At 53.4% G+C, this 13,281-nt stretch overlaps 2 protein-coding genes and 1 non-coding gene across 3 annotated transcripts; 1 reads left to right on the plus strand and 2 right to left on the minus strand.

Moving 5' to 3' along the window:
• Positions 1-3,112: 3,112 nt before the first annotated feature.
• LOC101753735 (probable protein phosphatase 2C 68) lies at positions 3,113-4,768 on the plus strand. Its single transcript, XM_004956533.4, has one exon. It carries the CDS (start codon positions 3,202-3,204, stop codon positions 4,330-4,332), a length of 1,131 nt encoding a protein of 376 aa, XP_004956590.1. The 5' UTR covers positions 3,113-3,201; the 3' UTR covers positions 4,333-4,768.
• A 987-nt stretch (positions 4,769-5,755) lies between these two features.
• TRNAV-CAC lies at positions 5,756-5,829 on the minus strand. Its single transcript has one exon. It is a non-coding gene; the product is annotated as a tRNA-Val (tRNA).
• A 3,602-nt stretch (positions 5,830-9,431) lies between these two features.
• Positions 9,432-12,684, minus strand: LOC101786134 (receptor-like protein kinase HSL1). The gene is made up of 2 exons (XM_004959321.2): positions 10,137-12,684; positions 9,432-9,924 (listed from the first exon to the last, which is right to left on the minus strand). The coding sequence occupies exons 1-2, from the start codon at positions 12,640-12,642 to the stop codon at positions 9,572-9,574; spliced, it is 2,859 nt and encodes a 952-aa protein (XP_004959378.1). The 5' UTR covers positions 12,643-12,684; the 3' UTR covers positions 9,432-9,571.
• Between the last annotated feature and the right edge of the window lie 597 nt (positions 12,685-13,281).

Below are 13,281 nucleotides of genomic sequence, written 5' to 3' on the forward strand. Positions count from 1 at the left end.
TACTAAATAATAACAAAAGTATCCAATAAATTAGTTTAAATACAATTTTGAATGTACCACATGACGTAAAATGATAAAAATGATAAAGAAACATAAAGAATGGGAAGGAATATCAAAAGAGGATTAGAAGTAAAAATAAGAGAGAGAAATAAAGGAAATGCATATAAAAGGGAAACAAAACAAATGAGTAAAAAGAGAATGGTGCCTCAGCATACAAGGAGAAAGTCATGTCGCTGTCATTCATTCATGTGCAGAATGCATCTGTGTATTGTGTAGCAACACGTGAAAAGGAAAAAAAAAGCGTAAAAGTGTTGGGGGAAATATCAACGACATCTCCTGGACAGAATTTAAAGGCCCAGGCCCATCTAAGGTAGCAAGATTGCCGTCAACCCAATATGAGAGGAAAGGTCCAGGCCCATCTAAGGTAGCAAGATTGCCATCAACCCAATATGAGAGGGAGAGGCCACGTTCCGCCTCGCTCGACCCGGAGTCCCGGGGTCGGACGCTCCCGACCCCTTGAAGACAAAACTCCGCCTCGTCCGACCCAGAGGGTCGGGGTCGGCAGTGCCCGACCCCTACCGCAAAAACTCCGCCTCGCCCGACCCTGGGCGCGGGGTCGGACTCGCCCGGGTGCACAAGACGAATATCCGCCTCGGGCGCGGACTGGAGGATCAGGACGCCGATCTCGTGGGTCCCCCTGTCAACCTCGCCATAAATGCGCCGCGGCCCTGTCAAGCCAAAAGGGAGCGACATCCCCAACGCAACCGGTCACGAATACCCGCGCACGGCCGTGCGGCGCGAGCCGCAGCGGCCACGGCTCCCTCTGATTTGCCGCAGGGTACTCATGACCCGCGCCGAACGGCACAGGAAGGCGCATCGCTTGCTCTCGCGCCCCGCGCTCCCAATGACGGGGATGCGACGTCCGGGTCTTACGGTAATCGGCAGGGCAACAGAATCGGACCTCCTCCCCGGCAGGCACGGGTGCCGAGGCTGAGGCTCATCATCATGCTCGACAGTGACGGTGACCAGGGAGATCATCGACAAGATCGGAAAGGAATCGCCCTCCCTCGTGGGACGCGCTGACAGGGGCCAGAGGCCGGAGCAAGAGCAGCGGCCTTGGGACCCTCCCCTTGTATTATTTTTCTACTTAGCTTATCCCTTCTACTTCTTCTCCTAACGCCTGGCTCAACTGTAACCCCGAGCTCTATCTTGCGCTATAAAAGGAGGACCGGGGGTCCTGAGACAGGGGACGCAGGCTCTCAAGAAAACAGTACACACTCACACTCCCTTAGAGCACGAGCATACTCAAGAGATCTGGGATCAGTTCCCTCTCTCCCCCATCTGTAACCCCTACTACAGAACCCCGCGTGGGTAACACGAGCAGCCTCGATACTGGACGTAGGGCCTCCTTTTGCCCGAACCAGTCTAACCCCATGTCTCCCATGCCACTATCCGAAGCCTTACGCGCATAGAAGAAATTTACTAGTCTAGAGTCTTGATCCGCAAATCTTGACAACGACAAAAGAAAATAAAAAGTGATACATGCAAATGGATCGTGAACTTCAGGGCCGACGTGCACATCCACTGGCATATCTACCAATCATACGCTTCTTGCTATCATGAAGGTTGAAGGTAAACAAATCAGAGAGATGAATCGTCCACGTATACTTCTATTTTATAATCCGTAAAATTCTTCCTACCCACGTGAGTCCTTGAGCGACACCATGAATTTTATCGCATATGCGATACATATGTTTCCGCCCCATCGGCCGGTCACCATCGCGCGGCGCCCTTTTCGCAGACTCCCCGGCACCTGTCGCCCCTGCGTCCACCCCAGCGCCCCACGTCTCCGCCCATCACCCCCGTCGGCTCCACCCCCACCAAGTCCCGACGCGGCACCAATTTTCAAAGCGAGCGCGGCCCCCACACCTTGCGTGGCACCACGCCCGCGCTCCCGCCCACCCCTCCCGCTCGCGGCACGTCAGCCACGGCTTCCTGGTGCGCCGAGCAGAGACGGTCGACACGACGCTGCTGCTGTAAACGTCGCCGCTGACCCGCGACCCCGAGCGAGCGAGAGAGGGAGAGAGATCTCACGGCAGCGGCACCCACCCATGAGGCCATGAGGCCATGACCCACCCACCACCCCCGCTTGCCTCGTTCACCCCGAAACCGACACCCCCAACCCAAACCGGAGAGACGCGCGGCGCGGTCTGTCCTCCCCTTCCCACGGTTTTCACAGTGCCGCGCTCCGCGATCGCGACGGCCGACGGGCCACTGCCGATGACTTGCCCATGCTAGCTACCCGCTGCGCGCGGAAGCAAACGTGTCAACGAATGCCAGCGGGGCACGTCCGGGGGGCGGAATGAAATGAAACGACACGAAACGAAATCGTGCCGAAAGTGCGTGCGTGCGTTCCTCGGCGGGGCCCCGCATGCAAAGTACTCGCCCGAGGTGCCGAATCGCCCCGGCAATCCAAAAGCGGCCGCGCAAACGCGTCGTGTCTCCCCGGGCGCCGAGTCAAACGGGACACGAGTCCTCGCGCCATCAGGAGGCGGGGCGGCGGCCAATCCCCGCCCGGCACGCAGCCACCGCCTTTCGATTCGCGACGATCGCATCGAACGGGTGGGGGGGGGTTTAACAAAAACACACCCGCTGCCGCCGCGCGGAGGGACACATGTCGCGCTGCGTGGCGCACCGGATCGCGGTGCCGATCCGGTGCGCCGGGTCGTCGCGTCAAGCAGCGCCCGCGTGGCCCAATCGCCGGCCGCCACCGCGCGCCAGCGGTTGGGTTCGTTCGGTCCGGTCCGGTGTGTGATTAGATTACACCATGAGGTGCGCGTTAATAATGCGGGTGGTGTGCGTGCTTATGACCAACCCGGCGTGACAGCGTCACGTGTCGCGCCCGGGCTGAACAGCGGCGGGTGGACGTGTCGGGCGCGGCGAGCCCGTGCGGGGGGACGTGGACGGCCCAGATGCGGTGGGCGCCACCCCAGCTGTCGGGCCCCGCCTCAGGGGCCGCGCGCCCCGCCACGCGCCCCCCCTCCCGCGCCGGCCGGGGGGCTTTAAGATGGGCGCACGGCACCGGGGGACCCTCTCTCAACTCTCTCGCCGGTCGTGTATTGTGTATTCTTTCTTCTCGGAACTCGCTGCTGGTGGGTAAGGCCGGGGAAGCTTCGAGGTTGGGTGGGGTGCTGCTGGTTGATGTCGATGGCGCAGGTGTGCTGCGACTCGGCGGCCGCAGCGGTGGCGGCGGCGGTGGCTGGGCCGGAGGCGGAGGCCCGGGCGAGGGCGCGCGCCGAGAGGAGGCGTCGGGCAGGGGAGGCCGGGAGGTGGAAGCACGCCGCCGCGGCGGCGGCGGTGGCGCCTGGGTCGGCCGAGGCCGTCGCGGCCACGAGGAAGCGCCGCGTCGACGCGGGGGAGCTGCTCGTGGCGCGGAAGCACGGGGCGGCCTCGGTGGCCGGCCGCAGGAGGGAGATGGAGGACGCCGTGTCCGTGCGCGAGGCGTTCGTCGCGCCCTCCGCTGCTGTGGACGAGGGGCGCCCCGCCGTCGGGAGCGGGAGGTGCGATTTCTACGGGGTGTTCGACGGCCACGGCTGCTCCCACGTCGCCGAGGCGTGCCGGGACCGGATGCACGACCTGCTCGCCGAGGAGCTGTCCACCGGCGGCGACGGGGCGGCGCTGCCGCGGGAGCCCGCGGCCTGGACCGAGGCGATGGAGCGGTGCTTCGCGCGGATGGACGCCGAGGTGGCCTCCGCCGGTGGTCGCGCCGCGGCGACCGCCAGCGCCAGCTGCCGCTGCGACGCGCACAAGCGCGACCACGTGGGCTCCACGGCCGTGGTGGCCGTCGTGGAGGAGCGCCGGGTGGTGGTCGCCCACTGCGGCGACTCCCGCGCGGTGCTCTGCCGCGGCGGCGGCGGCGCGGCGCCGGTGCCGCTGTCCTCGGACCACAAGCCCGACCGGCCCGACGAGCAGGAGCGGATCGAGTCCGCGGGCGGGCGCGTCATCTTCTGGGAGGGCGCGCGGGTGCTGGGCGTGCTGGCCATGTCCCGCGCCATCGGGGACGGGTACCTCAAGCCGTACGTGTCGTCGGTGCCCGAGGTGACGGTGACGGACCTCGTCGAGGACGACGAGTGCCTCATCCTGGCCAGCGACGGGCTGTGGGACGTGGTGAGCAACGAGGCCGCCTGCGAGGTGGCGCGCGCCTGCCTCCGCAGGGGCAGGGAGAAGTGGTGCGCCGAGGCCGCCGCGCTGCTCACCAAGCTGGCCCTCGCCAGGCGCAGCGCCGACAACGTCTCCGTCGTCGTCGTCGACCTCCGCCGGAAGAACCACTAGCGCTCGCTCGCTCACGCTCCGTGGTAGTAGTACAGCGGGATGATGCACAAAAAAGACTGGGGGATGTAGTTGTAGCTAGTAATTGTACTAATAGTTTTTTCTTTTTTTGGAATCATTTTTTGGCTGTATTTCTCCCTGAATCAAAGTTCAGAGGAGCGCTTAGATTAATTATTATTATGGTGTAACCGGAATTCGATCCGGATACCATTTCGGATGAAAAGGGTGTTCAAACCATCTAAGGCTGAGATGGTCAGACAAGAAGAATTCGATGCGGATCCAATCGTGGAATGAAGCTAATCTTGTCTCGAAAAACAACAGATCATCTGAAAAGAAAAAAGAGCAACGGGGGACAGCACGTCGTTCTGAACAAATCGAACACACCTGTGGAATTCCTGTGCCTCTGATGAGAAACAGGTCGTGCAACCATTTTACTCAATCGGATCGGATTTGAAAAGAATGATTTGTAATCTCCGGACAATCTGGCTTGATTTCCTGATTGAAATCATACACGCATCATACACGCATGTGTCCACCAGCCCAGGATTTTTTCAGGTTTGGTGGAGATTGAGCACGCTAATGCTGAAATTGGGCGCTGAAAAGGTGACGGTAATCAGTCGGACAAGGAAGAGCCGATTTTTCTCTCACTCCTAACAAAACTACAAGCGCACGCCCCTCGGAGATTTTTCTCGAACTAAAAATTTGCATAGGTGCACGCACATGTTAATCCCATCCTCCTCCTAATGCGTCAACGTTTGCGAGCGTGAACGCTCCTCAGAAAGTTCCGCTGGAACTCAGCAGGAAAGAGAGGCGGACGGAGGGACAGCGCGCAGGGCAGGGCACCAGACCTGGAGCGTGGAAGGACAGGACAGCGCGGCTGACTGCTGGCGCGCTCCAGCTGTTGGGATGCTCGGCGAGGGAACCGGCGGGGCACGCGCGGCGAGCCGAGAGCTGTGGCGCCGCCCGGGCGACACGCATCTGCGCGTCCGGAAGGTTTGGGGTTCGGGGCGGATGGACGAACGGTGCCCGCGGCCTGCGCAAGCTGTAGTAGGATCGACGAGCCCGGCTGGGCTGATGTGATGTGATCGGCGGGCAGGTGGTCTCGGGAAACCCGCAGAATCAGCGATGCACGGGCAGGTCTCTCTCGTCTCGTCGTCGTGGAGCATATGTCCGGCTCCACCTTCATCTCGTGACTGCCGTTGCGCTCTCGTGTGGGTGTGCGTGTGTTTGCAAGAGCTGCTGTTTTCTTCACCACCACAAAAGGGGTGTACATCCCGGGCAGCAGAGCAAATATGATGTTTCCATATAGAAAAAAACAAACATAGGAAAAAAAACTGCAAGGCATTTTGGACAACATAACCAAAGAACAAGCGCAATACAAAAAGGTGCGTAAAAATAAAAGAAGTGCAAAAATGAGAAAAATCAATGTCTGAGCCCAGGTTCGAACTGGGGACCTTTAGTGTGTGAGACTAACGTGATAACCAACTACACCACCCAGACAAGACGTCCGTGCTTCTTATGTCATTTATAAGGTTGGTTAAGAATTCTGTTAATTTCGTGGTCTGCTGTAGTTTCGCTTTCTTAGCAGAACTGCACAAGGACCTTTCGCGAGGCAAAAACCCATTCACATTCATGTGAGAACCTTATATACTTTTCTGGGCAATACCGTTTCCAGGTTAGTACCTGCTCCTTCACTCTTTTTTAATTTTGCAGGTACGCCTAGACTTATTGCAAAAATGTAGTATGCGCTCTCTAATTTGGGCCGGACCTGCTGTGAAGCAAGGCATATGGACCGGGCCAACTAGGCTATGTAGTATGTGTGCGAGAGCATCATGAGAGAAGACTAGAGGCCCGGCCCGGGTTCTTTCACACGAGACTGGAAGGCCGTTTGAGTTGATGTCAAGCAATGATGTTGTGTCGTGGAGCGCAGCAAGGCAACCCCCAGGCCCCAGCATCGCCATGCCACTCCGTCCATGAATCAATCCCTGCTGCTGCACGCCTACTCTCGGAGACAGGCAGGCGGAGGGCATTTCGGATGTGCGTCCCTCCGGACGAGAAGAATTCCTAGTGCAGAATTCCACGGTTCCCTAGCTAGTTGGGTTGAAACGAAAAGGAAAGAGAAGATACTCACTCTTACTACTGCATCATCAATCATCAGGACGGAGCCTGACTTTCTGTCTTTCTGAATGTCATGCCGCCCATCAGTGCTTGCTCGACAAACAGTAAATTTTCCAATATGCTTTTCAGTGGCGCCATCAGCAGCAAAATTTCTACAGTCAAGCTCAGTCACGTCAGCAGCTGGATTTGTCAAATCTTAGGATTTTACACCAAATGACGAGTTTAAAAATTAGTGCACAGCCAGTTGCGGTATGCCAGTATTCGCATGGAAGATAAAGAAATAAAAAGCATGCATCATGGTTACGCATGGCAAGTTCACATTTTTGGAGGGGAGGGGCCATGACAAAAGAGCAGCAAAAGGCATTGCCATGGTTTTGTACATGCAATAGACTACATAAGAATAAACCAAGACGGCGTAGCGTGTGTGCCATGGCAATAGCTCCGAGCCTCTATTGGTAAGATATTAGCAACAATCTCAGACGGGAACTTACAAGATGCATCAAGCATGTATCACGTGCCAAATTCAACTCGCGACACAAACATTGGGTAAGGGTTGTTGCCCAATTTCCTGATTTTCTCTAAATTTCGAATTTGAGGATCAGGGCACCATATTAAGTATGCCAACATTATTTTGTGTTGGATGGTTATTCTTTGGATTTTCCACAACAACATATTTTTTGTTTCCAAACTACTCCCTCCGTTCCAAATTACTATTCGTTTTGGTTTTTTAGATACCTAGCTTTTGCTACATCTACATACATACATCTAGATTCATATTAATTTGGAAAAGCTAGATATGTAGCAAAAGCTAGGTATCTAGAAAAGCCAAAACGAATAGTAATTTGGGACGCAGCGTGTTCGGCTGCCCTTTTCAGCCAGCTTATCAGTAGCTTATTCTCTCTCACAGAACACTATTGAATCAGCAGCAAAAAATCACAACCGAACGCCAGGTAAGCTTAAATTATCAGTGTTGCATGGAAGATAAACAAACAAAGGCATGCATGCATGATGACCACCTTGACAACGCAGGCAATGGGTTCGTGCGTTCACATCTGGAGTGGGCCATGTCAAAAGGCTAGAAAAAAGGAAACGGCAATGCATCCCTCTTTGGCTCTTTGAGTCCTCAAACCAAGCAGCAAGTGCTCCAACTATTGCTTTTCTTCTCACTTACATTTACTCCTATAATATTTCACAGCATAAGTTACCTTTCTTTTGTTGCTTTTCCATTGTTTCGATTGTGTTGGTTTTGGCCATCATGGTTGGCAATCACAGGATTCCGCCGGCACTTGCGTTTCATTGGCTGCTGAAGGTCTGAGAAGTCCAAGATTGCAGCTCCTAGAACCCTAGTGGGGTAGAGGTGCCTTTCGTCAAGAAGAGATTCATGGAGCCCACAAGCATGCTATTCTCCAGTTTCAATCATGGATTCATTCCCCGGGGGGGGGGGGGGGGGGGGGGGGGTTGTCGGGGTCCATGAGTGACATCTCAATGGGCTCCATGCAGATCATGCACTTCCATTCTAATGTTCATTGCAGAGAGTGCAGTTCTTACTCCTGCCTGAAATTTACACAGAACATCAGTTGATTGTCTAACGAACAGGCACAGTTGAGTTAATTTTGACCTTTTCAGTAATATCTGCAGTTGAGCAGTTCAGTGCAATTTTTTTAGATCCATCTGTACTATTCCACTAGTGCAGATCATGAGTGGAGTATATTATCAATTAAAGTGTGCGCTTGCATTGGACTGTTTCCTCCTCTAGGTTACACATTTGTGCATGGTTACCGAAAGGGTGATAACTGATAACAACACAAAGGAAGAAAATAAAAGAAGGCGTAGAATGTGCAACCACAAAAATAAAATTAAGAAAGTAGTAACATAGAAGAAGCTAAAGCTAAAGTGCTAGGCACTGAGCACGCAATCATCCTGTCAATTCATGCAATGAGAAGCCGCAAAGGTCAATTCGTTTGTCTAGGCACACTGGTCCTACTGTCCTACAAAGAACTCATGGACAGTTGGGCTCCTCATGTCTTCAGAACTATAGGCCTGTATTTCGATCAAGTTCTTGCCACTGAAAGAAAATGTGCTGTCCATGCAACTTTCTGTTTGTAGGATGATAAAAGTACCACGTGTTATTGCCAGACGAACAAGAACAGAAGAGTTGGGTTTTTTTAGATTCATATATATAGTTGGTAACATGGTGAAAAATAAATTGCCATGCATAACTGAAGCTTCTGGCTATTACGCTGCCAATCAGACATGTGCAGGTTCTAGTAGTTCTGTCATTCCACATTATAACAGTGTCAGTGGCACGGCCAAATGATTTCGAGCTGCAAAAGGAGACGGAAAATCCGCAACATCTGAATCCACACAGCCACGGGGCATGGCAAAAGGGTAGGTACTGTGCAGCCTTTGTTCTTCCTGTTTCTACTGCAGCCGCCATGAAAGCTGGACACTGTCACAAAAGAAGCAATGGGACCAACAGTCTTACTCCAATCCAATCAGTGAATTACCAAAAATAAATTCCAATCACTGTCACAAGTGTTCGTTAAAATATGCTGCATATTTTAAGAAAAAACGTCTGAGGCAATCATTGGTTAGTACCTGACGTACTGTAGCATGTTTAGATGGGAGTTAAAATGGTGAAAATTGTCCACATTTTTCATAAATTCCATGGAAATTGAACTATTTTGTTCAAAACTCGCCAATTGTTGCATCAGCATAAAGGTATCATGTTTTCTATAGTCAGGTTGTGATCCATGCAAGTTTTAGTTCATTAAACACCAGCATTTCCACAAGATGTTCCAAAGTATCTTACCAGTTCTGGGTGGAAAGGTTTGGAAAGCTAAGCGCCTAAGCACAAAAAGATGAAAGTAGACCACCACAATAGCACTACCCAGTCATGAACACCAAATATTTGCCACAGGACAGATTGATAGCAACCAGAACTTTTCATTCAGAGCAAAAGGCTAGTAAAGTTACAAGCTTTGGCGATGTTTCAGAACTAGCTAGCTGCTATCAGGAATGCACTTCTCAGGATCAGATATGATGCCAAATGGTATGGAGTACATTATCCAAGAAGATCAAACACAACTTTTATTCATTATTCTTCAGATGGGTTTGCCTCAGGTCAGATGGACAGAGGTGCCAACTTCAGCATCGGCTTGTTCTCTTCCTTGACCTCCAGCAGCATCTTCACCACGGCCCTCATTGGTGGACGGCTTTTTGGAACGTTCAAGACGCAGAGTAGTGCAATCTTGAGAACCTTGCACATCTCATCCTTGAACTGCTCAGCCTCAGAGAGAGTGTGATCGAGCACAGACTCCAGCCCGTTCTGCGCAATATTGGCAGACACCCACGTCACAAGGTCCATCTCGCCAATCTCTGGTGCCATCGGCTTCATACCGGTGACAAGCTCCAAAATCACCACACCAAAGCTATATATGTCACTCTTTTCAGTCACATGGAGACTGTAAGCATACTCTGCAGTGCACAACATATCACTCGGGCATAAGAACTAATATGCGATATATGTCAGCTCTAAACTGTATGTTCAGTTTACTAGAAGACATTTCAAAAACTATATAGAGCAAGTGATGAAAAAGATACTCTGGAAAAGCACAAATTAAAAAAGGCGAAGCACAACAACTACTTATGGAAAAATGCAGAACTATGATTAAGCATCAACAACTCACCAGGTGCGATGTACCCACACGATCCTGCGATGACTGACATGGTGGCCGGACCATCCCCAATAGTCTTTGCAACCCCAAAATCTGCAACCTTGGCACCATACTCCGCATCAAGCAAGATGTTGTTTGACTTCACATCTCGATGGACAATTGGGGGCTCGCAGTCATGGTGCAAGTAGGAGAGTCCTTCAGCAGCGTTAACAGCAATCTTATACCTCATCGGCCAATCCAAGATGCTGCGTTTTGCACTGTGAAGCATATCCCCCAGGCTACCATTTGGCATGTACTCGTATACAAGCAACCTGCAGACTGTGTTTGTGATGCTACAGGCAAGCTTTACAATGTTCCTGTGCCGAACTTTGCTTAGTGTGGCAACCTCAGCCTCAAATGAGTCTATCCTTTTGCTTGCCACACCGACAGGCCAGAGTTTCTTGACAGCCATGGCTTCGCCCTCAGGCCCGACAACAGCCTTGTACACCTTGCCTGCACCACCCTGGCCAATCACATTGCTCTCGTCAAGGCTATTCACAATGTCCCTCTCACTGAAATCCACCCTGTGGTAGGATGTGAGCACCCAGCTGGACTTTCCATCATCCAATTCAGAAGCATTGATCTTGTGCAACCTGCACTTGTAACCGAACCAAGCAAGGCCAATGAGTAGGATTATCGCAGCAGCAATGAAGATGTAGACAATCAATTTGATAGTGTTGTGTCCTTTGGCATCGGGATCCCCATTGCTCTGACAGAACCCATGGCACAGGCCAGGGTTACCCAAGAAGCTTTCTTGGTACTGTAATCCGTTGAAGAGAACGGGTAAAGTCCCTGAGAGCTTGTTATAGGATATGTTGAAATGAGTCAACTTGAGATTCTGCAGCTGCACAGGCAGCTGACCGGAAAGCTCATTGTTCGACAAATCAAGCGTATTCATCCCAATAATGTCCCCAAGCTCTGAAGGGACGTCCCCACTGAGGTGGTTATCCGAAAGGTACAGCTGTGACAATTGCTTCAACTTACCAAAATCCCTTGGGATCTCTCCAGAGAAAGAATTGTGGCTCAGATCAAGATTGTCAAGCAAGGAAAGGTTGGCGAGTGACGGCGGCAGTGGCCCGGAGAAGCAATTGTTTGAAGCCTTGAACTCTTGCAGATTGGTCAGTGTACCCAGCTTGGCAGGCAGAGCACCAGTGAACCGGTTGTCCTGCAGGAGCAGCTTGGATAGATTCTTGGCACCAGCAATGGCAGGGTCAACCGTCCCCGACAGTGCGTTGCCACTAAGCTCCAGCAAGTAGACACCCGGCAATCCCCAGAATTCCAGCGGCACCGGACCGGACAGCCTATTGCTCGACAGCCGCACTCTGATCAGTGTGCGGCATTGCCCCAATTCCACCGGAATGGCGCCTTCAAACTCATTGTCCAGTAGCATGAGCTGCTTTAGCTTCCCGGAAGCGCAAAGCGTCGCCGGAATTGGACCTGACAGCCCGTTGTCCGACGTGTCCAGGAACATGAGGGGGCAATTCTTTCCAAACTCCGGCGGCAACGGCCCGGAAAGCTGGTTGGCGAAAATCCTCAGGTCGTACAGACTTTGCGCCGTCCCCAGCGTCGCCGGCAAGTGACCGGACAGATTGTTCTGGTACATGTGCACACTGGCAAGGCTCGGAGCCGCGAACATGTCCTCCGGTATATCCCCAGTGAGCCCGTTCATGGAGAAGTCCAGTGAGTGGAGCCTCTTGAGGCCTCCAAACCCCACCGGAATACTCCCGGAGAGCTGGTTCGCGAAGAGCTCGATCTGCTCCAGAGAACTCAAATTCCCAATACTTCTTGGAATCTCGCCGTGGATGCTGTTCCTTGAGAGGTCCAAATTGACAAGATTCTTTAACTTTCCGATGGAAGCAGGGATGGTACCATTGAGGGAGCAGTTGGCGACGAACAGCACGCGGAGGTCGGCGAGGTCGCCAATCTTCATCGGCAATGGCGATGGCGAGAACAGGTTGTAGGCGAGGCTGAACTCCTGGAGGCCGGTGAGGTTGGCCAAGAACGCCGGGAACTCGCCGGAGAGAAGGTTCTGGACCAGGTTCAGCACGAGGAGCGACCGGAACCCGGCGCCCCACTCCGGCGGAACCTCGCCGGAGAAGCTGTTCCCGGCGAGGTTGAGGTGCGCGAGCACCGGGAGCGCGGCGAGGCAGGCCGGCAGCGGGCCCACGAACTCGTTCGCGGAGAGGTCGAGGTGCTCCAGGGAGCGCAAGGAGCAGAGCGCGGCCGGGAAGCCGTCGCCGAGGGAGAGTTTGGAGAGGTCGAGCCCGGCGACGGCCGCGGCGGAGTTGTTGGCGCAGGAAACGCGCGCCCAGCGGCACGGCAAGCCGCGGCCAGAGCCAGCGCCCCAGCTGGCGAGCGCGCCGGTGGGGTCGCGGAGCACGGACCTCGCGGCGAGGAGGTGGGCGGCGTCGGAGGAGGCCGCCGCAATGGCCTGGAGCAGGAGAAGCAGGAACGCGAGGAGGAGGCGGGTGGCAGCCATGGCGCCCGGTGGCGGTCTGGTGGAGAGAGTGGGGAGTGTGGGGTGGGGGAGGTTTAAGGAGGGAGTTGCCTTGCGGTCGCAGGATTGGAAGGCTCCCTGGTTTTGTCTCTTAGAGAAAAGTGCACATTGAAAGGAGAGAGTTTTTTGCTAGGGGACCCGAGAGTGTACACCCAAATAGTTATTCAGCACAAAACATGTCACTAACCATGCCAATTAAGGTTATTTCGATGAGTTGGCTTGTGTGAGGTGGCTAGATGTATTTTCGATGGAAATAGCATGGTGTACCAAGTGAATTGCAAAGGATACGTTTCTTCAGTAGGTCACCACAGTACAGTTGTCACTGCGTATTTAATCGACTACTCTACTTGCTAGGTCAATTTTAAAGCACTTGTCGGTATCAAAGACGTTATCAATGAATTTATGTAGTAGCGACAAATGACGTTAGAGATAATGGTGGTGTGATTCAAGTAAGCGATGAGTTGGCTTGCCAAAGTAAGAGAAGTCAAGTCGCCGCAAAATAGGTGTCGTTGTATTTTTTTTCTTGCATGTGGAAATATATAAAAAAATTCTAAGTGGCATTTTTTGTTCAGCAATCGGATGCATGTACACTTATCTCAACAAAAGAGGAAACATGTACCT

This window comes from Setaria italica, chromosome II (assembly GCF_000263155.2).
Source record: "Setaria italica strain Yugu1 chromosome II, Setaria_italica_v2.0, whole genome shotgun sequence".
NCBI classification, from domain to species: domain Eukaryota; kingdom Viridiplantae; phylum Streptophyta; class Magnoliopsida; order Poales; family Poaceae; genus Setaria; species Setaria italica.